At 34.1% G+C, this 27,164-nt stretch overlaps 1 protein-coding gene across 7 annotated transcripts in view; it reads left to right on the forward strand.

Annotated features, from left to right (window-relative positions):
- The window catches only part of CNTN1 (contactin 1), a gene marked incomplete at its 5' end in the record, with an annotated part of 348,115 nt that overhangs the window by 301,680 nt on the left and 19,271 nt on the right, over positions 1 to 27,164 (forward strand). For all 7 annotated transcript variants that reach the window (XM_079139318.1, XM_079139323.1, XM_079139320.1 and 4 more), the window contains 4 exons: positions 1,067 to 1,170; positions 9,496 to 9,682; positions 12,112 to 12,224; positions 13,126 to 13,282. In XM_079139318.1, coding sequence (XP_078995444.1) covers positions 1,067 to 1,170; positions 9,496 to 9,682; positions 12,112 to 12,224; positions 13,126 to 13,282 — 561 coding nt within the window. The remainder of the gene's footprint in view (positions 1 to 1,066; positions 1,171 to 9,495; positions 9,683 to 12,111; positions 12,225 to 13,125; positions 13,283 to 27,164) is intronic.

A 27,164-nucleotide genomic window follows, 5' to 3' on the forward strand; every position in this document is an offset into this window, starting at 1 on the left:
ACTTGACTCAATTTTAATAACTTGAAAAACATGACTACATCTCCTGGAGAAAATGAAAGTTAAAAGTATTTTACAAGTTATCTTTTCATCCAATGTCATTTTTTACTGCTGTATTTGATGCTAAAGTAAGCTTCCAGGCAAAAGACCATGCTTGTCATCTACGGAGTCATGGCCATTTGTGTTTAATTATATTTCTTTCCTAAATATTTCATGAGTCTCATAAAACTCACATGTGCTGAAACTTGCATAAGTTGTTAATCTTTTCTTCTACTTCTAAGAAATCCATCACAGTGCTACATGTTTACCTTGATTTGGAAAGGCAACAGTGTTCATATGTAGGACATTTTTTAACATTAAATAGGATTATGGCCTTTTAATGAAAGATAATAAAAATTGATCACCCCTGCTTAAAGGTTTCCCTGGTTTCTTTGTGTAAATTTCATAAGGGATGTAAATTACTTTTTCTCCCTGAACAGAGGCCTTTTTGATACATATTTGACTTGATGCCCAGTTGTAAGATTAGACATATAAAAAGCTTTCCTGAGCCCAAGAAACAGTGGATGTCACAACTTGTTTCAAAGGATCTTACATTCTTTTTTAAAATCTTAACTTGAACATAAAAGAGGGAAGTTTTTTTAATTAATTATATTACTGTGTATAAATAAATAACAAGTAGGAAAAACTTCATTATAATGAAAAATTTTTATAGTAAATCCCAAAGTTCTTACTTTTGGTAAGATAGAATAGATAAATACAGTTTTAATTTATATAAGTAGGCCTTCTTAAAAATACCAGTTGGGTGAAATAATGTACTTCTTGCTAAAAGATATCATGGAAATCCCCCGAATTTCCTATATTTTGTAAAAGTGCATGAATATTTGTATGTCTACATTATCATTTATGTGTAAGAAAATGTGTGCACATAGTAATATTAATAAAAATAAATGGAGATATAGTAAAACTAATTTATTTTTAAAATGTTATAGTTCTAATTCATTTATATAGCAGTTTTATTCAAATTTATTTATGTAAGCATCTAAAATGTAATGTTTTCATCAAATTTCAGCTCCCAGTGAAGCCCCCACAGAAGTAGGTGTAAAGGTCTTATCATCTTCTGAGATATCAGTTCATTGGAAACATGTTTTAGAAAAAATAGTGGAAAGCTATCAGGTGAGCTCAATTTGTGTCAAAAATACATTTATTCATAAATACATAAGCTTAAGTTTTAAATAGTTGCATGTTTTAATGTCCTGGGTCCTATTGATTGATAGAGCAACAAACATTGTATTCTCTGTGTTTAGTGTTTTGGGCTTTATAAGCTAATTTTCAAGAGTAAAATAGGTAATACCCTGAGTTGATTGATTATTACACATTGTATACATGTATTGAATTATCATAATATATTCCATAAAGATGTACAAATATTAGTCTCAATAAAAAGGGGGAAAAAGAGTAAGACAGTTACTAACAGGCTAATCTAGGTGGAATGATGAGATCTATATGCTGGCAAACCATTGGCTGAAATAAAGATTGAGGTGATAACACTCATAGTTAGCCAAAATATTTTAAGACAGACATTCACATAAAATGTCAAGTGTTTTGGAAAGCATTTTAGTAATTTATATCAACATCCTTAACATGGTCTTCTTATTTCACTTAAGCAGTTCCACTTCTAAAATTCCTTCAAAAGAGACCATTATAAATTTACCAGAAGTGTGTCTTATAATGTTATCTATGGTGACAGAAAATTGACAACAATCAAAAAGTCCCAAAGAAATTCACGAACCCAGCTGGTCCCGGTGGTGCACTCCGGTAATCCCAGCAACTTGGAAGACTGATACAGGAGGACCACAAGTTCAAAGCCAGCTTTAGCAATGGCAAAGTGATAAGCAACTCAGTGAGACCCTGTCTCTAAGTGAAATACAAAATAAGGCTGGGGATATAGCTCAATGGTGGAGTGCCCCTCAGTTTAATTCCCAGTGCCCTCCCTCACAGAAAAAAGAAATTCATGAACCCAGTCTTTCAGGAATGATAGGAATTAGCCAGGTAGGAAGGGTTTGTCTTCTAAGGGGAGTGAAAACTGGAAATGGCAAACTAGGAAGTTGTTGGGGTCTTTAACACAATGCTAACACAATTTGGCCATGGTTATGTAGAAAAAGTGAACAAAGGAATTGGTGTCATCTGCCTTCACAGCTGAGCAAATGAATACCCAAAAGATTTGACATGTTTTCTCTGTTATTAGTAACAAAGAGTGTCAGGGCAGTGTCTAGAACTCAGATTTTCTGATTGAAGGTTAGGACTTGATGACACACCACAGACCTCCTTTCGTTTCGCCCAGCGAGTAGACAGGACTGCTGTCCTGGAGGTGCCTGCTGGCTAGCTTGCCCTCTTTGTTCTTGTGCTCAGCTTTTCCATCTGTGTATGGAATATCAGTTCCATAAGGGCAGGCTTTTGTCTATTCCATTCTCAGTGCTGACAAGAGTGCTAGGCACATAGCAGGTACTACATAGATGTTCTTTGAATACTGGTAGGAATAATGAGGCATGACTGAATGCAGTGTTTAACCTTTGGCTGTCTGAAGACCATGTTTCTGAGATGCAGACACATAAGCCACCCAAGCCTTTAAGCAGAAACACCTAGACTAATAGAAATTGCTTTTCTCTTGTTGTTATTTTGTTTTGGCACTGTAGTTCATGATTTTGGTAACTTTCAAAGTGCCTTCAGGTAAATTTTGCGAGGGTTCAGCTGAAATTATAATAAAGATAACAGATAAGAGGGGATTAGGAATGAAAGTAGCAGACTGGGACTACCCAGTGTTCATAATTTACTAACCTGACAGACTGAGTAGAAAAGGAGAGAGAGACTGATTCTCTGGATGTCACAAATCCTCAAAATAAGTAAGTCCAAGATATCTTTGGGAGAAGATATCAATGATCGATGGTTACAAAGTCAGATTTTAGGGCTAGGGTTGTAGCTCAGTGGTAGAGCATTTGCCTGGCACATGTGAGACACTAGGTTCAATCCCCAGTGCCACATATAAATAAACAAAATAAAGCTAGTGTGTCCATCTAAACTAAAAATATTAAAATAAAAAGGAAAAGTCAAATTTTAGACCACAGGATTTTTTCCTCCTTGATGTTACTCATTTTTAACAGATAAAAAATTTAAAAAGAATGAAATGTTAAATGTGTATTCCACTTTATTAAAGAGCATGCTAGAGAAGTATATACTATCTTTCCCTATGTCAGAAATTCTATATTGACTATTTTATAATTTTCAGCAAAGTATGAAGGAAATATAAGGTGAGAAACCATACAGTGATACCAATGATTCAAATAGTAATCAGAATACAAGCTTTTTTGATTGTGAATTGACCCTCGATTAAGGATTCTCAAATCACAGAAAATGATCTTTAGAAATTAGAGTTTCTGAAATAAGAATTTCAAAAGAAAAGTGTGTGTCATAGAAAAGTGGTTTCATAGACCTGATTTTTTGCAGCACCACATCAAGTAGAAAGTTATGAGCTTTGTTGCTGAGCAGACAGGGGTTTACATCTCAGCTCCATCAGTTAGGAATTTTGTGGGAGATTTATTTGAACTTCCTTAGTTTCCTCACCTATAAATCTGAGAGAGTCACCACTGCCTCATAGGATTGTTGCTTAGAGGAAATGAATAATCCACACTAAGCTTTTTCCTATTCTTTGCCATTGGGCACGCTGAAGATGACAGTGGCAACGATGAAGATGTTTGGGATGATATTAATGATGATGAGAACAGCAGCTCTTACTGAGCCCTTATGTGCTGAATACTTCAGGAGTTCATGGTACCAAATCTACATAACCTTAGGGAACAGCCACTTTTGTTACCTCCATTTTAAAGATGAGGGTCGTGAGTCTTACAAACATTTATAATAATTGCCATGACCAGATTTTAATCTATGTCTTGCCTCTCCAGAGGATGGAAGATTTAAAATGTTGGAAATAAATCATTCAATTATTGTTTCTATTTAGTCTTTCGTAAAATCCTTTTAAGTCTTTTACACAGACCCTTGAATATCAAAGACAAGCACAGATCTTAAAAGACAAAAATCAGTGTCATTTATTTTCTCCCATGAGAAATGTTCCATGAATATATGGGGGAAATTTTTTTTACTGATTATCATATGATTATTATTTCTATTTTTAAAAGTTTGGAAGAAGCCAGTGATTTAGCAAGATAGATGGTCAGGAAATATCCCACTGCACTTTCTATGAAAACCTAAGATGAATCTAAGTTATAAAGATACATGTGCAAAAAGCAACACATTAAAATATTAAATAAAACATAATGTTGAGAAAGTTGAATTCTGAGATTTCAAATGAGCACTGTAGGTAATGAGGTCTAAAAATAGTCTTCCTTTGTGGATTTAAAGTGTATCTCAGTAGATAGTGTAAAGGACACACATTTTTTTTTTTTTTTTCCTGTTGGGGGATGATCAGGTTAAAAATATCCCCACTTCCAAGTTAATTACCAAGTGAGTTTTTCCATAGAATAGGTGAGCTAGAAAAACACAAAAAGTCCTTATCAAAGTCATTTCAGTAACTTTGATCTCCTTCCCAGAAATCCACAAAAGACTTAGTTTACTCACCCAGCAGGTAAAACATTCACTTAATTAATTTAATTAAAATAAGCCAAACTAGGCTATCAGAAATAATGAATGAAAAAACTCTTAGCAGCTGAACTGGAGATTAATGCAGATAATTGATTGCACAATCATCATAAAGGATTAACAGCCCCAAATATTCTTCTGAAGTGTTCTTACAGGTGAAGTTCTTATTAGTAAGCATAAAATTATGTTTAGGAAGTGTTTCGTTTTCTTATTTTGGAGAAGGCATCTGTCTTAGTCTGTATCTCCCCTAAGCAGAGCCTCACAAAGATGTAGGAAAAGGGGGTTTTTTATTACTGTTGTTTATTTTACATATCATCCAAGGGAACACGTGGGAGGGAAAGGCAAAGAAAACATGACTGGGGAGAGCTTAAAAACAAAGCCACTGTGGACAGCTTGGACCCCCAACCCTTGAGATCTGTAAGAAACTTGATAAATGTGGCTTGGGACTGCCCTGCCTGAGATAAAAGGGGAAGCACTGATGCCCTCCTTTCCCCTTGGTTAATGGTGGAGCCATGGCATTGTCTCCTCTTCCTCTTGGGCCTACTGAGGAAGTTTCACCTTGCAGTGAAGGTTGATCCTGCATGGGAAGTGTGAAGTTGGCAGCTACCAGGAGATGAAGTGGTGTCCTGTATTTGTGGAAAGCTACTTGAAGCCTGCTTAGCTCTGGTTGATATCTCTACCAGTGACTGAAATAAAAGGGAGCTTTGAGTAGTTTCCAGATGGCATACAAATAGACGTTGGAAGATTTATATCATTGCCTTTCATAGTCATAGAATGTACTAATACCTGATCTGGGACCTGGATAATTTAAAAATCAGTCTTTTTTGTTGTTGTTGTTGTTGTTATTCTCATTTTTTTTTCACTTAAATACCATATGTAGATTTTTTTAAAGATTGTATTAAATTCTTATATGAAGTAGAGGAATAGTCTTGTGTCAGATATTACTTTTGGACAGACAAAATTCATGATTTAAAGGAGAGAACTTGGAAATTGATAGGAAGGTTTACAGAAGTAGTAAATAATAAAATGACACAAGCCTAGTTTTCAGAAATGCTAAATATCTTCAAGCACTCCATAATTGGTAGCATCTATTATTTTATTCTGCTCTTCTTTGAAGTAAATGTGGTTAAAGGACTGGTTTTATTACAAATTTCTCATTTTTTCTGAGAAGGGATGTAATTGTTGCCTTTGTACAAAAGCGACACTATTGTAGCTCATAAGTTTATTATAATCATTCTTAATTAAAAGTAGGAGTTAGTCTTTTTTTCTGAGGATTTTCTTTTAGCTTCTTAATACTTTTATGAAGAGTACATTTTCTTGGAACAAAAATAAACATTTAGTCTCTGTACCAATGACTTAATAATTATATGTGAACTTAAGCACTTTGATTTATTCCTCGATTTATTTTTTAAAAAGATATATGAATGAGAAGAGCACGTTTGCTTGGTTCTCTACTGCATGATCAGCATTTAGCACATGACCTGGTACAAACTGGGAATCTAATGAATATTTATTTAATGAATGAATAAGTGACACAGGTAAAACACAGTCCTACACACACATTTTAGTTCCCAATTTTAGCATATAATGTGCTCAAAAATAACATACACCTGCTGTCATTAAGCTTATAATCTATAAGAGCAGAGAGACAAGTAATGAGGTGATTCTATAATGGTTTAATATGCTATTAGGAGTTAACACTAGATACTGCATATGGTAGGGATTTTAACAACATGTAGATAAGAGTTAAATATCATGCATTAAATAGAAGTAAATATACTGCTAAGAAAGCATCACATATATTCTCTCATATGTGAAATCTAGAAAAAAATAGACAATATGAATGTAGAGGAGAGATTTAGTGTTGGGAAAGGGGATTGGGGAGATGAGAGGGGAAGAGAGGGTGGGTAATGGTGGGATGGAAATGATCAAAATATGTTATGTGCATATATAGATATGAAACCCATTATTCTATATAATTAACATGTATTAATAAACATTTAAAATTAAATACAGCATTTGTTTCTCTAGCCTATGGACATGAATTTATGGTTCACTATAACAAAGTGGGGACCTGCTTTATTTATTTATTTACTTTTCTAGTAATGATACTCTACTTCTCATTAATTTATTTAGATTCTCTTTTGGTCTCCCTAGTGATTAACCAAGAGCATTGCATTTGTTCAGTTTTATGGTTATAGGTCGTAGACTCCCACTGCCAAACAAATTTTCACACAAATTAATGTTGTTTCTTCACCATGATGTAACTCATCATGGATATTAAGATGCAAGAGCCCAAACCTATCATCTACTTGGAAATTCAAAGTTCACAGCAACTAGTTCAGATAGAAATTATAATGCCATATTTACACATATCCATCTACTTCTATTTATTTTAGGATTCTTTGAAAACATAAGTCATATGTACATATATACTTAAGAAGAGACTGATTACACAATGAGATGATTCTGCATCAGATGTTTTTGTAAGGTTGAGTGTACCTGTGAAAATGCTATACAGCTCTCATATGCAGAAATTATGAAATCAGGGAGTACTTGGCACACTCAGTGATTCTTTCTGCTCCCAAGTTACAAGGGAATAGCTAAGTCACTACTTCAATTGATGAATTTCAGTGGAGACTGATTACATAGATTCCTGCCAGAGTCAGAAGAATAAAAAATTGATCATTTAGGATAAGTTACAAAGAATACATTAAGGAAAGGTTTGCTTTTTTTTTTTTTTTTCTTTTGTGCCAAATGCATCATGGAATTTGAATAAGGTGACTCATTTTAGTATATAACATCTTATACAAATTGCCTTCATTATTGTCATCTAGTCTAAAAGCTTCTCTTCTTTAAACCGGGTATAAAGGTTCTCCTAATGGAATGATGTTTTAAATTCTGGTATGCATCTCGGTCAATAAGCACACATATAAAAATTCAGGAACCATGAGGGCCTCCATTTTGATCACTGCAAGATGGGGTAAATCCTACCATCAGAAGTTCGTTGAGTAGAGAATGAGTGCGGATGATCCTAATGCCGCACCTGGCATTTCCTTAGAACAGAAATGTTCATTTTATTTCTCTTTAGCTTAGCAAGGAAGGGGCCTTATGTCTTGTCTGGCTCAAACACCCACTTAGATGTCAGCATTTTGCTTCTGCTCAGATGAATGTGCTTAAAGCTCGAAAAACCCATACCTCCACCAGAAGGCTCCTGTCTCATCTAGAAGGAGGAAGTTTCTGCCAGCTAAGCCTGCCTTTGCAGTCTCTGGTGCACTTCTACTTCCTCTGTCTGAGATTACCCTTCTGGTCTGATGATGAAAATGCCAAGGAGTGTCTGTTACAATCATTAGAAAATACACTATTATATCAGAAAAATTTAGCATTAGGAAACAAAAACATTGTAGAGGAATAAATAAACAATTAATAACTAATCTTATTCAGAAATGTCCTCATTTATATATAAACCTTATTTTGCCATGAGAATTTGGATCATTCAGTTCCATTTTATAATGATTTTATATGTATTTATGTGAATGAAAAGTTCCAGATTATTTTAATTTTAGATATTTTTATCTGGAATTTTGAGTTAATTGTGAAATTGAAATTATAATTTTATAGATGGGAACCTATACTATATAAAATACCAACATATTTATAAACAATTATGTTTTTACTCCATCCTTAGGTATAATTATAGAATATTGAGCCATAACCTCCCCAAAATAAAGTCTGTATTTGAAGAATCAAAATTATAACTTAGAAATTTTCTTAAACTAAGAGACAGGGAGACTGTAATCCTTTAGCACAAGTCATTATTTCTACTTATAACTTGGGTAAATTTAAAAAAAAATTATTATAAGGGGAAATAGTTTATAAAGCTTACTAAGTTATCAGATATATTTCTTTATATTTCTTCTATCAGGGTTGGAAGGAAACAATTTTACTTGCATACTTCTGAAAGAAACTTGAGATTACTCTGGCATATTCCAGACTGCTTATTGACTGCTTTTGTCGAACAAGGTTGTACTCCTGTCAAATTGCTTTATCAGTGTTTTAGTCAGCTTTTTCACCACTGTGAATGAAGGACCTAACCAGAACAATTGTAGAAGAGGAACAATTTAAGGGTTTACAGTTTCAGAGGTCTTAGTCCATAGAAGGCGAGTTCCATTCCTTCAGGCTTGAGGTGAGGCAGAACATCATGGTGGAAGAGTGTGGCAGAGGGAAACAGCTCAAATGGTGATCAGGAAGCAGAAAGAGAGGTTTCCACTTACCAGATACAAATATATACCCCATAGCCACGCTCCCAGTGAAGTACTTCCTCCAGCCACACCCTGCCTCCAATTACCACTCAGTTAATCCCATCAAGGATTAATTCACTGATTAGGTGACTAGCGATGGCCCAATCATTTTTATTTCAAACCTTCTTGCATTGTCTCGTAGGTGAGCTTTTTGGGGACACCACATGTAAGCCGTAACACTCAATGACTCCTAACAAGTTTGAAACCATATAACAGAAATAAAGCAGGAAATAAATGATAAAAATTACTGTGGCAATTATTTTCAAGGAGATCACTTTTATAGTTTGAAGATAAGTCATACTCTTTTTAGTCAGTATAAAAACTTTCAACCAATGAGGTGAGGCTTTGATTTGCTCCTGATGCTTTAATAAGAACTGCATGTGTACCTTGCCATTTTCTAAAGACTGACAGAAGGGTGATACCATAATATAACCCTTGAGAATATGACGTTCAACAAACACCACTATATGGAAACAATGGAAAAGAACCTTTCACAACTGAAGAGTCTGGGTTATGGCAAAATATTACTCCTCTTCAACATTTGCAGATTCGATACTGGGCCGCCCATGACAAAGAAGCAGCTGCACACCGCGTTCAAGTCACCAGTCAAGAGTACTCAGCCAGACTGGAGAATCTTCTGCCAGACACCCAGTACTTTGTGGAGGTTGGAGCCTGCAATAGTGCAGGGTGCGGCCCTCCCAGTGATGTGATTGAAACCTTCACCAGGAAAGCACGTGAGTGTCATAGTTTGATTTTAGCCTTGTCAAAAACTCTCACTGGATTCAATCATGACATAGGTACATTGGAGGGAAATTTGCTACCTTATTGTGGGAACACGTTTGGTTTCCAATAATATCTTTTATGGTAACACAAGATTTCTTTTAAAGCATTGTTAGTTTGAATATTGAAAAAAATGTGAAGAATGTCTCCATACATTTAAAGTTCCATTATAGCAATAATTAAACAACTGCCCTTTGTAAAGTCTGCTTCAAATTTTGTACCATTAGATAAATAACTTGTTCACATTCTGTATTCATTAATTTAAATGTTTTTTTTCCACAGAAATGCATTCACAGTATCAGAAAATTAAAATTCTGCTCATTTTTCTAGGCTTGATTTATAAACCATCACTGCACAAAGCAAATACAAGTTAAATCTCATCGCACATCTGTTACTCTTGTATTATTGTATGTTTTCCATTGTTCATATATGAAGACTGCCCAATCTGCTCATTTTCTGGTCATTCCAATCACTCCAGCTTCACCTTGATATCTCTCTTCTTGAACCCAAGTTGAATACCTGAAAAAGAAGAATTCACATGCAAGACTCTAGGGACTTTTGCAAGAATGCTTAGACATGATTAATATTAGGGTTTGAAAACTTATAAAATGCTTTGGGGGACAGAGAAGCTCCTAATGAGATGACAGAACATAGTGGTGAGAGACAAAGTTTGGTGTCAGATATGGGTTTAAGATAGTCTGCCTCTTCGTAAATGATAAAAGAAAAATTGCCTGACCTCCTTAAAACTCAGTTGTCTAAATTATAAAAGAAGCATTCATTCCTTTGTTGTTCTTTCCATTTATTCATTCCTCAAAAACATACTATGTCCCCAGCACTATTGTAAGTGGTAAGTATACAGAAGAGACTAAGCCAGACCTGGAAGGAAACAACCAAATCAAAACTCTGAGAAATATTTAAATGTGGTCCTATCAACAGGGCAATAGAAAAAACAAACAGATAAAATTGAAAGTTATTTGGGTGGGAGCAAAATTCAAATTGGGTGGCTGGAAGACTCTTGAGAAGATGTCATATGAGTGAACGACTTATAAGCAGGAGTATCAGTGATGGCTGATAAGAAGGACCAGCTCTGTGGCAAGCTGCAGAAAGATTGCTTCGGGCAGAGAGAATAATTGTTGCAAAGCCATAAGCTGGGTAGAGCCTGAAGTGTTTTAGCTGTGGAAAGACAAATAGAGTCAGGGCTTAGGTTTTGAGGTGAGGAGACGGAGGTACCCTGGGGCCAAACTTCGGAGGCTTTGTAGCCCACAATAAGAAGTTTGGGTTCTAAGTGTTCTACAAAACCATTGAAAGATTTTAAGGTCGAGAGAAATATCTAATTATGTTGTTGTTTTTTAAAAAAAAATCACTGTGGTTTTTGGGTGGAAAATGATTAATGGTGGGTTAAGAGAAAATATAAAAGTCAATCAGAAGGCCATTTCAATCTTTGAGGAGGACTGCTGGTGGCAGTATGGAGTGATAATGAAGATAGAAGTGGTACATTTTCTACAGGTAGAGTTGACTTCTTCCTGTAAATTTGAGTTGCTACTCTGAATAAATTTTTGCTTCACAAAAATTTGGTTTGGTTGTGTCATTTGAAAAATAAAAAATGGTAAGATTTATAAAAGACAGATTTAGAGGTACATAGCAAGTGTTCCATCTTGATTACTTTACACTTAAGAAGTCTTTCAGATGTTCAAGTAGAGATAGGCACTTAAGCACACATGTCCAGAAGTCAAAAGAGAAAATAGTGCTATAATTAGAATTGTGTTTAAAACAATTGACTTGATTTCAGTACTTTGGGAAGATTTAGACAAGGAGGAGAGAAGGATGTGCAGGATCAAGTTCCATATGATGCCAACATTTAGAAGTTGAGCAGAAGACTAGAGCTAGGTCAGGATAATTAATGAGAAAAAACTATGACCAAGGAAGAAAGAATATCCAGATAAGACACTATGCATTTAAAAAAGAACAAGGGATTCAAGAAAAAAAAAAGAAGTGGTTCAGCTCTGTGGAATATTCCAAGGATATTAAGTTTGAAAAGAATGGAAAAGGGACATTAGATTTGGCTAAGTGGACGTGATTGGTGACCTTGAAAATAGCAGTTTCAAAAAAGTGGCAGAGAAAGAAACCCAAGTGGAGTGTGATAGAAAAGAATACAAGATAGCTATATTCTTACCCTACAAGCCCACCAGGTGTATTAAAGGAAACTTGCTATCAGGGATATCAAGTGCTTAGCCTAGTGCCTTACTGGCAGAACATGAAGCACTCCTCCAAATTGTTACCATTGCTATATCATCAGTATTACACTTCCTGATGCAATAAGACTGCAGACCTGACCCGAGTTTCCATATGGTGACCACTGATTACATATTGCTGCTTTCCACAGCTCCTAGCCAGCCACCAAGGATCATCAGTTCAATAAGGTCTGGTTCACGCTACATAATCACCTGGGATCATGTTGTTGCACTATCAAATGAATCTACAGTGACGGGATATAAGGTATACAAGAGTACCAAAATGTTCCCCACACAGGCTTCATTCTTTAAAACATTGATTGACGTGTAATTTCTGCCATGTCAGTGAATTTCATTCAGCTTTCTTATTTTACCTATAGCAGAAGTAGTTGACATAGTCTATGGTAAGTTTTGAAATGAGAAAACATCTTCAGTAAATTTTAGGGAAATGCTATGTTAAGTGATCAAGATACATAGAATAACTGTTTTAAAGAAGATAATTGTCAAAATAATTAGAGCTTACAGAGGAAAGACAGAATTAATTCAGTTTTGTTTGATAATATTTATGTTAGTGTTGCTAAACACACAGCAAAGTAAAACAGAAAAGATTGTTACTATATCCTCTATAGCACATGCTATCATATTTTTATCAGATACTAAATTTTCAGAATAGTGTAAAAAACTTAAGAGAGAATATGTTTAGACTTTTACTATATTGAAAATGTTTTATGTTTTTTTCTTAAAAAACACAACTCCCATCTCTTTGTTTTCTGTCATATCAAAAAATAAAATCTAGATTCTTATGGAAATCTTCTTCTATAACATTCCTCCCAAAGCAGAAATCAATTTCTTTTCTATAAATATTTTTAGATGTTGACAGACCTTTATTTTATTCATTTATTTATATGTGGTGCTGAGAATCGAACCCAGTACCTCACATATGCTAGATAAGTGCTCTCCCACAGAGACACAACTCCAACCCCACCAGAAATCGTTTCTATGAATTGAAATAACATGAAATTTTCCCATGCATGAATGTGTTAAATGTGTTATTATTATTTTTTTTAATGAATGCAAGTGTAAGTACTTTCATTCTGATTTTAGTATTAGGGCATTTGCTCATTATTTTGAATTTATTAAGTATTTATGTTTTTGGACTTTATCAGGTACTCTATAGACCTGATGGACAGCATGATGGCAAGCTGTATTCAACTCATAAACATTCCATAGAAGTTCCCATCCCCAGAGACGGAGAGTATGTTGTAGAGGTTCGAGCACACAGTGATGGGGGAGATGGAGTGGTATCTCAAGTCAAAATTTCAGGTAAGTCAGACATATTTCAGCTAAATACCTATAAGTTTTACTATGCCACATGGCTTCCCAAGAGTAAAGGTAGAACTGATATTCATACCAATATCAACATTTCCCTAAGTAGTTTTGAAATGTCAGGGAAACCTGGTACTTGATATTCTTTCCTTATGTGTCTCAAAAGTAAATTTACAACATACCACAAGCTTGTTGATTATTATCTAGGCATGAAAGCATAGTTGAAAACTTTCAGTTCCAGAATGAACAATTTCTGGGGATCTAACATATACCAGGGTTGGTGATGGATGTATTAATTTGATTGTAATAATCACTATGTACTATGTATGTGTATCCAATCATGTTTTATACCTTGAATAGATTCAATGTTTTCCAATTAAATATTTTAAAATATAAAAGTACATTTAAAATATAAGACATCAAAATGGTTAATTCTAGACCATAATTTAATAAGATCCAAACTTCTCTTACATCAAAAGCAAATCTACAGAATGATTTTTTAATACTCTACAAAGCTCCTTTTCCTTGTCTGCGCATATTGTTATGATAATAAGACAGCACATTATCTCTTCTTTACCTTGGTCCCTGACTCCTTTTGCGTTAGCCTATTTCTTTTCTGCAAACTCTATTTCTCATATCATTGATTAATTTCTAATGTATATTATGGGCAGAGATTTTTTTTTTTGGCTCTATAGCACTCATTTGTTTAATTTTTGAGGCTTTTTCCTTATCAGCATGATTTCATTGTACTGAATTAAAATTAATGTTGATTTGAGAATTTTATGAGAGAATATGAAATACTAGAAGATGCTAAATCAGATAGGAATACCTGAGTTAGAAGAGTGGTGATGTATGACTAAATAGATGAGTAGGTTACATATTAAACCAATAACACGTCTTTAACACAATATCAGACAATAAATTAAATGCTAGCTTCCTATCTGCCATATTTTCATGAAATGTACCATAATACATATATACTATCAAAATTTATTGGATAGTGAATTTAAATTTTTCATTTTTATTTTAAACATTAGCATTTTGCCTTTTTTGAATATTTAGAAATTAGAGAAATCTAAAAGTAATAGAAAATAATCATTCATATTCCAAATACCCTATAATAATTATACTTAACATGTAATTGAGTTTATTTCTAGGTGCTCTGTGTACATATATTTATCTCATATTTTAACTTTCTTTAATATGTCATAGCCAACTTTTATCAATTGTTAGGAAAATATTGTTTATCATTTAAGTTTTTGAAAATTTCACTTAAAATAACACGTAATATTCTTTTAAGCAAATCTACTCCTTTCAGTTTTTCCCATCATAAGTGATCAGTTTTTGAGAACAGGTTTATAAAGTGATATTTCCACTGATTAAATTTAAATAATGAAACTAAATGTTTTACTTCTGCTTTTGGAGAAGTACTTTGAAGACATTTATCTATTGACATTCCTATCATTGATTATGTGTACTGTTTTCACTTTAATACTCCATCGTTATTGTCTTTCTCTTCAGTCATTACTAATTTGATAAAAGAAAACGGTATCATTTTACTTTTGAAACTTTTCCTATATTCTGAACTTTGATAACTGACACTTTTTTTTTTTTTTTTGTAAGTCTGGCATTCATTCCTTAGTTTAAACTGCACATAGTTTCTGGTATTTAGACTCACAGTCTGTAGTTGGAGATTCTATAGCCAAGCCAGTAAAGTCAACATGTTTATAAAAGTGATATGCTGGTAAATGCTCAATAACAGACTCTGGGGATGGTGGAAAGCCCTTTGTTAAGATCTGTGGTGTAAATATTCTCACCATGTCTGATTTCAAGCTTCCCGCATGGTTTTACTTAGTGTAAAGTGCTGCCACCCTGCAGATGTGAGGGGTGTAACTTTAAGAGCATTGGTGACATTGCAGAGTAGTAAAATAATTAGGAGGTGATGGATTTTGAATATTTACAACCTTTGTTTCAAGCTTTTTAATTTAACAAGTTTATTTAATTTGACTTTTAATAATGGTGTTTTTAATAGTTGCTCATAAATTTCCTGAATATATGACAGTCAACTCTCAGAAGGTGGTGTGGGCCAATTTTAGCACACCACAGAAGTAATTAGACATTCCAGTGTAAATAGCCTATGTATAGAAGACACATCGTTTGCCTGTTTAGAAGCATATTTTGAGTATCTTCCCCTCTCTCCCTTCCTTCTTTCCTCCTTTCTTTCCTTCCTTCCTCCCTCCCTCCTTCCCTCCTTCCCTTTTTCTGTCTCTCTTTCTTTTACTACCCCTCTTCTTCACTCCACTCCACTCCCCTTCTCTCTCCCTCTTTCCCTCACTTTCTTCCCTAACAGACAATTCTTAGTTGCAAAACTTCTATTATTTATCTTAGTCCAACCGTAAGTGCACAATGAAACTACAGAATCAACATTATGAAAAGCCAGATATTTGGGGAATAATAACATTTTAGTATTTTGTTGTTTGAGTTTGGATTTATTTGCAAATTGCTTAAATTATTTATAATGAGAAAAAGCATACAAGTGGAAATGTTAAGCTTTTTTGCAAATTTAAAGACTTCTAATACTTTAATATTTTATTGCAGTTTTATATCCAAAATATGTAGCCAAGAATTTTAATATATTGCTAGATTTTAGATGTTTATAACTATTATGCTATTAATTCATTGATTCAACAAATATACAATTAGATACAGTGCAGTGGGCACAGTTCACATGTTTTAAAATGTGCTAAGGTATATACATTTCTGTATTTCTCTTTGGTCTTATTCAGTTCCAATCTTGGTGTCCTACAATCCACTGTATGCACACTCTGAGGGGTCTCTCCACACATACTCAAATCATCTATGTCTCCTCTTAGGAAGAGATCCCATAGAGTCATGTTCCTTCTCATGGCCCATGGGTCCTTTGTAATCTAACCAAACTTGTCTTCATTAAGTGATTTCTCCCTTCTCTACTGACTTTTTGTGTCTATTTGGACACAGAGGTGTCATTCCTGGTTGAAGCATCATACTTGCTCCACCTTCTGCCTGGAGTTCTTTGCATTTTGATAAGACAGGCTCATTCTTATCATTTGTTTCTGCTCTGAGATTACCTTCTTAGAGGAGCCATGCACCACCCCCAGTTTTAGCTGCCCCCCAACTCTGAGAGTTATTAGTTACATATCACAACACTGTCTTATTTCCTTCATAACACTTATAACCATTTAAAAGTGTTTTGTGCCTAATAAAATCAACCAGTTGTTCATTGTCTCTCTCCATTCTTTCTTGATTCTAAACCCCATGGGAGCAAGCTCTTGTCTGCTTTGTTCAACTTTGGAATCTCCAGCACCAAGGGGACTATTTGTCATATAGCAGCATTTAATAAATGAATGCTAAATCATTTACAATTTTCACATAGAGAAAATTTTAGTAACATGAATAATTTGGGCAACTTAAGACCATGGTTAGATCTCCAGAAATATTGATACATTTCCCCATTAGGTATAGGCCTTATATGTCAGATGCTGATCTACAAATTTGAGTCTTATGAAGATTAAACTTTATATTAGACTTAGAAATTTTACGAGGCACAATAATCTGTAATTCTACTGCTTTCTGACCTGAATACTGCCTTCCTGTCTTACATGACTCCTTATCGAATATTTATAGTACACATCAAGACAAATGTAATACCTCAAATGTTCCATCAAAAAAACTATAAGAAATTCTGAATTATCTTTTTACAACCTTTAGTTGTTTCCAATCATTATGAGCTAAATGAAGAGAATGTGCAGATAGCAACAGTGTTTTGAGTATTAATTTAAGTAAACTAGTTTGGTTTAATTCATATTTGCTATACTATTCAAGCTGTCAGGTAATAAGGATCATTGGTTATAAATAAATATCCACAGAGAAGCATATATTGAATTAATTATGTGTGAGCATGCCTACTCTAAGCCCTTATTTTTCTATTTAGTTTTAAACAGGCTATAGATATCTTAGCCAAACCAAGGAGGACTTTTAAGGACATTTCAGAGGCTGGACTTCTTCCTAAGGGCAGAAGTAGTCATTTGAAACCTTTAGCATGGGATTAAAAGGATCAGATTTTCTCACTTATAAAATCATATTGGTGATTATGGAAAATATATATAGCAGGGGAGTTTGAAGTAAGGAGAGGAATTGTAGAGCTTATTACCATAGAATTATTAAAAGATATTGATGTTTTAGATCAGAAAGAGGGTGATAGAAATCTGGGGTTGATACTAAAAGAACAGGCTATCTTTTCCATTTGACTTAAAGTTACTGTGTATTTATTTTGTGGACTTTATGTCTTCTAATAAATCTGTAATTTATCCTGATGTTACCACAGATGACGTAATCTAAACATTTAACCTACTATTTTTGGTAACTCTAAGCTATTAAGTTAAACTATATAACCAAAGCCACTGACTTAAACACTGATGAGAAACATATTTTGTCTTTTGTCCTTTTCTCCCCAGTAGAAGAAGAGGGGGTAAAAATCACTTTACGATTGGAACTTTGAGGATTTAACTCCTTAATTCTCATGTGCCCTTATCTGGTGCCTAAGTAGTGCACTATAAAAGTGACAAGATGACAGATGGAATGTTCAATTAATCCACATGTTATTAAATGAAAGTGCAATATTGATATCATCATCCTTATAATGTCTTATATAGGCATTTTCAAGGTCAAAATTGTTCTGGGCTTCTAATATTACACAATAAGTTATAAATGGAAGGGAAGGTAATACATATAGTGGTTTTAAGCTTACTTTATCCTTCCTTTCTTATGACAGGATGCTATATATGATTCAGTAATCCCTACATCAGCAACTTTGTGATGTTCTCTTTTAGTAGAAGTAGATTTCCATGAATAAAATGCCCACATGAATATTATGAATGTATATTATTAAACAGTAATACTACAGTTGAATGCCATTCTTATAAATCCATCACCATAATTTAATAAATTTATATCTGTAATAAAGGCAATTAGATATTATTAAGGAATGCTATCTCTGCAACTGTTTTGCTGTAACCAAATATTTGCTTTTCTTTTACATTTTATGTGTGCTCACTTTGAGATTTCAAGTGGATAAATCCAGCCTACATAGATCTAGGTTGACAAATAACTTAATTTACATTACTTCTGAATATGAATCCCCTTCATTTCCAGTGAATCCTGAATAACATCTCAAAACCTCTCCCCAACAGCTGTACAGAACTCCTAGTTTTGTGGCAAATAAGAAAATGAAGTAGAAGTTATTTGTATAAAGTAATATTTTGTGAATTAGACTTCAAGAAGAGATGCACAGCCCCTGTGATTGATAACCTAACTATTTGGATGACCCAGGCTTGCTCCAGCAGTGAATGGTGAGCTTCCAGCTCAGGGACCTCCTGGAGTCTCACTTGTCCTTCAGAACTTTGAGTACTAGTTCTAGAAGCACGTGCTACCATTTTTCAAGGCCACAGATGGCACCTCTGCATCTAAACTAACCTGGCTGCTCCTGATCCTTCCCCAAGGTCTCTTTGAGCTGCAGCAAATTCACACATCCTCCTTTTCCCCATCCCTCTGCCCTCCTCATCAATCCCACTCTAATGATCTCCCTTCTATTTTCATATTTTATATTACATAATATTTTCATATTACAATAGCATCATAATGGACATCTTTGTGCATAGACCTGTTTTTTTCTGAATTTGTTTCTTAGAATACATTACTAGAAGTAGAAATACTGGATTAAAGGGAGTGAATTTTAAAGACAAGTAATGTATATATATATTTTTTACACTTAGCAATTGCCAAATTATCTAAAAACAATGCCCATATTTTATCAATAATGTATTTTTCTAGCATTTTCCCATTTAAAAATTTATTAATTTAGAAAATACTATTTCATAATTGTTATTGTTCTTGAGGGGAATGTTAATAGATTTACTATTTATAATTCCACTTCTAGGAAGTTCTATTTATGACCTTTGCTGTGTTATATACTAGTATCTTTCTTTACAATTTTATGATCAATTTATAAAGCAAGATTATAAATATTTTCATTCTGTGTTCATAGTGGATATTTTTCCAAGTTTGTGTTTAAATATATTATTGATGATAGATTGATATGGTTATTTTTATAAAAAATAATGAGTTGCCATGATAAGAATTCTCAAATTGTTAATGTTCAGCATAAGAAAGAAGTCACAAAATAATGCCTGTAAATTCATTTATATGAAATTCTAAAATATAAAACAATGAAGTCCTGTATAAAAAGATATATATAACATGCAGAACTTCACCAAGAAGAGAATGACTAATGCAAAATTCAGTACAGGGCGGCTGTGAGGACTCTGGCACGAGCAAGCAGGAAGAGACTACTAGGATGGGGCTAATGCTCTTTCTTTGCCTATACTTCTATGCCTAGAAGTATAGAGATTTTTTTTATATATTTTGTTTGCTCTATTATGTTTTTTCAAATACTAATTTACATAACTTATCACAAGGTTATAAAAGTAAGAAGGGGGTGGAAGAAGTTGAATTTGGCATTTAGAAGTCTGTATTAGTTGTCTAGAGCTGCCATAACAAAGTACCCAAGATTGGATGGCTTAAATAGAAATATATTTATTTTCTCACAGTTCTGGAGGCCACATGCTCCAGAGCAACGTAATCCCAGAGTCAGTTTCTTCTGAGGCCCTCTCCTTGGCTTGTAGAATGACTGAGTTCTTGCTCTGTCTCCATATGGTGTCCCTGTGTGGGTGTCTGTGTTCTAACTTCCTCTTCTTAGAAAGACATAGTCATATTGAATTGGCTATTTTAACGACTTCATTTTAATTAACTTACCTCCTTAAAATCATATTCCAATGTAGCCACATTCTGAGGTCCTGGGTGAGAGGACTCAACATAAGAATTTTGTGGGGATCAAAATTCATCCCTAAAGAAGTTGTTAATAATTTTGAACAAGTAAATTTTATGAAATAGTGTGGGTGTATATATGCCATAGTTTCTTTACCCATTCATCTGTTGAAGAGCATCTAGGTTGTTTCCACAATCTAGCTATTGTGAATTGAGGTGCTATAAACATTGATGTGGCTACATTACTGTAGTATTCTAATTTTAAGTCCTTTGGGTATAAACCGAGGAGTGGGATAACTGAGTCAAAAGGTGGGTCCATTCCAAGATTTCTGAGGATTCTCCACACTGCTTTCCAGAGTGGCTGCACCAATTTGCAACTCCACCAGCAATGTGTGCCTTTTCCCCCACATCCATGCCAATATCTATTATTGTTTTTGTTCTTGAAAATAGCCATTCTACTTAGAGTAGGATGAAATCTTAGAGTTGTTTTAATTTGCATTTCTCTAATTACTAGAGATGCTGAACACTTTTTCATATATTTATTAATCACCTATGTGTCTTCTTCTGTAAAGCGTCTGTCCAGTTACTTGGCCCATTTATTGATTGGATCTTTGTACTTTTGGTACCAAATTTTGTAAGTTCTTTATAAATTTTGGAATCTAGTGTTTTATCTGAAGTGCATTTGAGTCCATTCCATTTATGGATTCCTGCTTTGATTTCTTGTGCTTTGGGAATCTTGTTAGGGAAGTCTGATCCTAAGCTAACATGATGAAGATTTGGGCCTACTTGGTCTTCTATTTGGTGCAGCATCTCTGGTCTAATTCCTAAGTCCTTGATCCATTTTGAGTTGAGTTTTATGCAGGGTGAGAGAGAGAGGTTTAATTTCATTTTACTACATATGAATTTCCAGTTTTCCCAGCACCATATACACAATGGAATATTATTCAGCCATAAAGAAGAAGAATATTATGGCATTTGCAGATAAATGAATGGAATTGGAGAATATCATGCTAAGTGAAATAAGCCAATCCCAAAAAACCAAAGGCTGAATGTTTTCTCTGATAAGCAGATGATATATAATGGGGGAGGGTAAGTGGGGAGTGAGAGAAGAATGGAGGAACTTTAGATTACATAGAGGGAAATGAGAGGGAAGGGGCTATGAAAAATGGTGGAAAGAGACAGACATCATTACCCTATGTACATGTATGATTACACGAATGGTATGAATCTACATCATGCACAACCATAGAAACAAAATGATGTACATTTGTGTACAATGAATCAAAATGAAATCTGTAAAAAAAAAAGAAATAGTGTGGGTAAAGGTCTTATTTCTCTAAGCATATTTTGTAGAGTTTTCATTCTAAAGAAAGGAGGTAAAATTAATAAATATATGACAATACATGGCATTTTATCAAGTAGTGATTGTATCTGGAGATAACTGAAAAGGGAGTGAAGCAGGGAAAGGTGGATAAAGAGTGAAGGAAGAAGTGAAGGCATCAGTTTTCAATGTGGAGAGGAGAGGATGCTCTGCTACAGTAGCAATGGAAAAGAGAAACAATGGAGTGAGGAGAGTATCTGGGGAGAAGGAAAAGTACTATCACCAGAACGATTCAAAAGCCCTGAGCTGGAGTATGTTTGGATATTCCAGAATAAACAAAAGCAGGGTAGCCACAGCCCAACAAGCCATGAGGGGAATGGACAAAGTAAGTCTGAAGAGGTAGATAGGATATGAGTCAGAGAGAGTCAGCAGGTCCTAGTGAGGACTTTGGATTTTATTGTAGGTGTGATGTGAAACTATTAAGCATTTTAAGGTAGGAAGTGATGTGATCAAATTTATGTTTTGCAAAAGAACATTTCATCTACTCCTTGAGATAGACACAGACATATTGTGAATGGTGTGAAAATCTCTCTTCATCGCTGGAAACAGAGTAGTGAAGAGCCTAGTGATGATAGTCCAAGCAAAACATGAAATCAGCTTTGACTAGTGTGCTAGCCACAGAAGATGGAAGATGCAGTTATATTCAGGACTATTTGGAAGAAGACCAGAACTATTTTTTGATGAGCTATTGAGGGGTGTGAAAGGGATTTGGTATAACTCTAAAGATTTAGATTGACCAGTAAAATCATCTACTGACAGGACCAAGAGGTTCATGTCCTGAAACAGAACCATCTACCAATATAATAGATGACTGGAGAAATTAAAGAGTGCTTTAGTACAATAAGATTTAATAGAAGGTTGAAGAAAGCAAAGATGCATCACTTCTTGTTAAATAATAAAGAGCCAAACAGAGTCTATATACATCAGAACAATTTCAGTGGTCCATAATAAATCCTCAGTTCAAAATTATTTGAGAAAATAGATGACCTTTAGTCCTGATGGGATCAGGGTCTCAAAAATATAACCAGTGAACAAATTTCCTTCTCTCTCCTTGAGAGGTCCCAGTATTGGCTTTATTCAAAAACTTCCCTTCATGCAAGAGGCTGAAGAAGCAGTAGGAATTATCCATGACATATAGACTCTAAAATTAATGTCCCTGAACAAGAAGGTCTCTTTTGAAAGTCCATCTTAAAATAATTGATCTTACCCAAAAGCCACTCAGAAAACTCTTCCGTGATATTCAGAACCAAGTCAAAAAGTCTATCTCTAGTAAAATGGAATTTCCACCATTACCTCAAATGATCAAGATTTACTGCTGTTCTGAGGATGACAAAACCTTTCTGGAGAATAAATATCTCAACAAACAATGAATAGTAGATTAGCAAGGAAGCAAAGAGGAAAAAGATTTCTGCTTAATATTCAAAGTTAGGAAGAAGAGGGAATAAGGTCAAAGATCAACTTCATAAAAATGCAGAGGAAGAGGGTTGGAAAGTTATGGACATGCTGGGAACATTATCTTCAAAAGAGAGGGTTATTTTTAATTTAAGCAATAAGGCATAGTCAGTATAGATGCTGAAATTAAAACAAGGATTTATGATACTGACCAAGTTATGCAAGATTATGTCAACAAATTAAGCTAAAAGAACTCTGATCCAAACAAACTCAGTAAACTCAAATTTATCCTTTTTAAATATATATTTGGCTTATATTTAAATATTTGAATATTCACACACACAAGTAGACAGGAATATTTAAGGAACAGATTCGGTCATTACTGCCATAAGAAAATGTAAATGTTTTCTGTTTTCTATTTTAGATTAGATATTTCACAATACTGAAGTCTTTGAGGCAGCACTTTCCCCTTTAAAACTCATTTGAAGATATCAGAAAGCTATACTGTGAAGACGTAGAATGGAAGGAATATTACTAAAGAAACTAAAATTGGAACCTAGCATGAGCAGGGACTCCTATATATGATCACTGCTTTGGAAAAGTGGATTGGATATTAGAGGAATTTACCACTTTTGAAAAGTATAATTGCATCAAAAAAGTTCCAGAAAATGAACCAATGTTCCTAAGGGAAATATCTTGATTCATAAATAGGTTTTACTTTTATAAATATTGAACATCAGAAAAATTCCTGTTTCACTAAATAGTAATTTGATTTTCTCACCTTGTTTGTATAGTACCAAACTATGAGGAATTTTGCTGTAAAGTTTCACCTATTTAATGATGAATTATAATGCTTTACTTCAATAAATTGGTAATGAGAAAATAGGTAATATTTTAAAATGATATGTCTTATGTATGTAATTATAATTATTAATAAGCTCAAATTTGCATTTTTAAAAGTTAGCATATTAATGTCACAATATTAATATATCTCTTCTGTATACATAGAAGGATTAGAAATATCCTATGTTCCTAAAGATGGAAATATTAGGATAGATATACCTTCTCTCAAATCATTTTATTACTTTATATTCTCTATTGATATAGAATCAATTAATATGTGAGGTAAAGCAATTAAATGATCTGTAATTGATGCATCAAGCATAAAAATACTATTTCAAAATTCATTATCCTCAGGAACTTTATAACCATCTTAGGGAAATATAATGACAATTGCCTGTGTTGAGAAAGCGGGTTGGGTTTTAAATTTTCTCTCCTGAGATTTGACATGAATTGACTATAACATAATGTGAAAAATGTTTATAAAAGAAAATGAATTTCTCGTTAAAAATAAGACCCTGGAAACTTCTCACAATTGTAACTAAAAACCTTTAATGCTATAATAAGAGGAGCATAAAACACTTAAACTGAAAAGTAATACGCCAACAAATCTAAATGGTCCATTCAATACTACATTAGGGACCAGCTTTGATGATTTATGAAGGAATATTCAGGGCTCAAAGTACTTCCCAGATTTGGGTAAGGCGAGAAGCCAGGCCTCTCGGTGGGCCATTCACAGTATGGAAGCAGTGCGGTGAATCAGATGGCATTCCAGAGACAGTTTTTATAGAACCAGACCAAAAGGAAATAATTTGGAGCATATTTCAACAGTATGAATTTCTCCAGCCAGTTGTCTTTCTTCTGCCACTAGACCCGGCACACTTGACTGTATCAAAAGTCAAGCACCAGTCTTGAATCACAGAAAAGCAGGACGATTCTAGGGTGTGTAAATTGCAGAGGAGTGGCTCCACAGGACACTAAGCCCAGAGATGCTTCAGAGTCCAGTTGTGCCTGCTGGTGGCTAATTCTTAAGATATCGATTATCTGTGTAGGTGATTTCTCCAATAATGTCCTGGCCTCCCGATTTATTTGCCTTCCCTTTCCTGAGGATCTTATCCCTTCCCCTTTCTATACAACCCATTTAAAATCACGATCTAGACAGGATCACATCCAGAATATGAATTAGAATTTGAGCAGTCCCTGAAATTTTAATAAGGAAAAAAAAATACGTTGTAATGTTCACTAATTTCTAATAGAACTTTAACATTCCTTCAAATGCAAATCACTGTCACCAATAGCAACTGCAGATATTCTCATACCTTATTTCAAGGGTTGATATAGCACTTCAAAAATATTATTAGACCTAGTTCTAGGTCTTGTTATTTAAAGTACTGGTAAACATGTTATATTAGTGTGTTAGAAAACATATTTGGCTTCCAAATCTTTTTATAGATACATTTCTATATAATTGGTTTTCTTTTAGCTCTATTTTGTATTTTACTCATTTAAAATCATTATTTCCAGTAGTCTCAGTTTCATAGACTACTACAGGGATCCATGACACACCAAAGAGATATCTTAATACTATTACTAACACCACCATTCTGTAGGCTCTCTCTTCACATTATTGATTGTTTCCTTTGCTGATAAGAAGTTTTTTAGTTTGATACCATCCCATTTACTAATTCTACAATTTGCTCTTGCACTTTATGAGTCTTGTTAAGGAAGTTAGGTCCTAAGCCAACATGATGAATATTTGGGCCTACTTTTTATTCTGTTAGGTGCAGGGTCTCTGTTCTAGTGCATAAGTCTTTGATCCATTTTGAGTTGAGTTTTGTGCAGGGTGAGAGATAGGAGTTTAATTTTATTTTGCTGCATATAGATTTCCAGTTTTTCCCAGGACCATTTGTTGAAGATGCTACTTTTTTCTCCAATGTATGTTTTTGGTGACTTTGTGTAGTATGAGGTAACTGTATTTATGTGGGTTTGTCTCTGTGTCTTTTATTTTGTACCATTGGTCTGCATGTCTATTTTGGTGCCAGTACTATACTCTTTTTGTTACTATAGCTCTGTAGTATAGTTTAAGGTCTGGTATGGTGATGCCTCTTGCTTCACTCTTCTTGCTAAAGATTGCTTTAGCTATTCTGGGTCTCTTATTTTTCCAAATGAATTTCACGATTGCTTTTTCTATTTTTATGAAGAATGTCATTGGGATTTTAAGTGGAATTGCATTGAATTTATATAGCACTTTTGGTAGTATGGCCATTTTGACAATATTGATTCTGCCTATCCAAGAACATGGGAGATCTTTCCATCTTCTAAGGTCTTCAATGCCTTTCTTTAGTGTTCTACAGTTTTCATCATGGAGGTTTTTCAATTATTTTGTTAGATTGATTCCCAAGTACTTTATTTATTTATTTTTTTTTTTGAGATTATTGTGAATGGAGTAGTTTTCCTAAATTCTCTTTCAAAGGATTCATCACTGATGTATATACATACACTTGATTTATGGGTGTTGATTTTATCTACAAGTTGGATCCTGTTAGTCTACCTTTCTTGGCAGTGATTTGTCTGTCTTCTGTCTCTGTTTACCTGCTAGTGGAATGACAGTCCTGGATCTGCTCTTATTTGAAAGAAGGGTGTGCCTCACCTCAGTTGGTTTCTAGTTTGCACAAACTTGGAAAGGTTAAGCTATAGTAGCACAGCACTGGTTCCCCCTGGCTTGACTTACGGTTCTCTAAATTCCTCTTGTTACCTTGTAGGTGCCCTTCACTGTGGGCCTGATCAGATATCTTTTCCTTCCTGAGTGTGGAATTCTTTTGAATGTGGTCTGTTGACACTATAGAAGAATGTCACTCAATTTTTTGACAAATGGAGATGATTAGGATAGATATATCTAGTTATAATAATAGGAAGAGCTACCAGCTATTAAATATGTTTAATAGCAATGTACTCTGTATCTTTAATTGGTATAATGATACAATTAGGTTTTCTCAACTTTTTCTTGATGAAGTAATTGAAATTCAAAGTTTAAATAATTTTTCCACAGTCATATAGTTGATAAGGTAAGTATCCAGAATTCATATGATTTAGTTCTAACACCAAAGTATGTGCTCTTAATCTCTACACTATGCCCAGATGTGATTAATTCCATATGGTCGATTAACAAGAACCTGATACTGGGTCATGCCATGGCACAGGAGAAGAGAAACAAAGAGATCCAGAAACACTCAGGCCATTCTATAAGTAATTACTATGTTGCAAAATAAATAGTGAAACCAGAAAGGCAGAAGTGAGATTTATAGCACCCCACCTCCAAATCAAATTTTGTTAACTATAGGAGAAAGAACCTATAATTGCCTTGTCTATTATCTAAACAGAATGAACCCACAATATTCTTCGGGG

Source organism: Sciurus vulgaris, assembly GCF_902686455.1.
Source record: "Sciurus vulgaris genome assembly, chromosome: 5".
Lineage (NCBI taxonomy): Eukaryota > Metazoa > Chordata > Mammalia > Rodentia > Sciuridae > Sciurus > Sciurus vulgaris.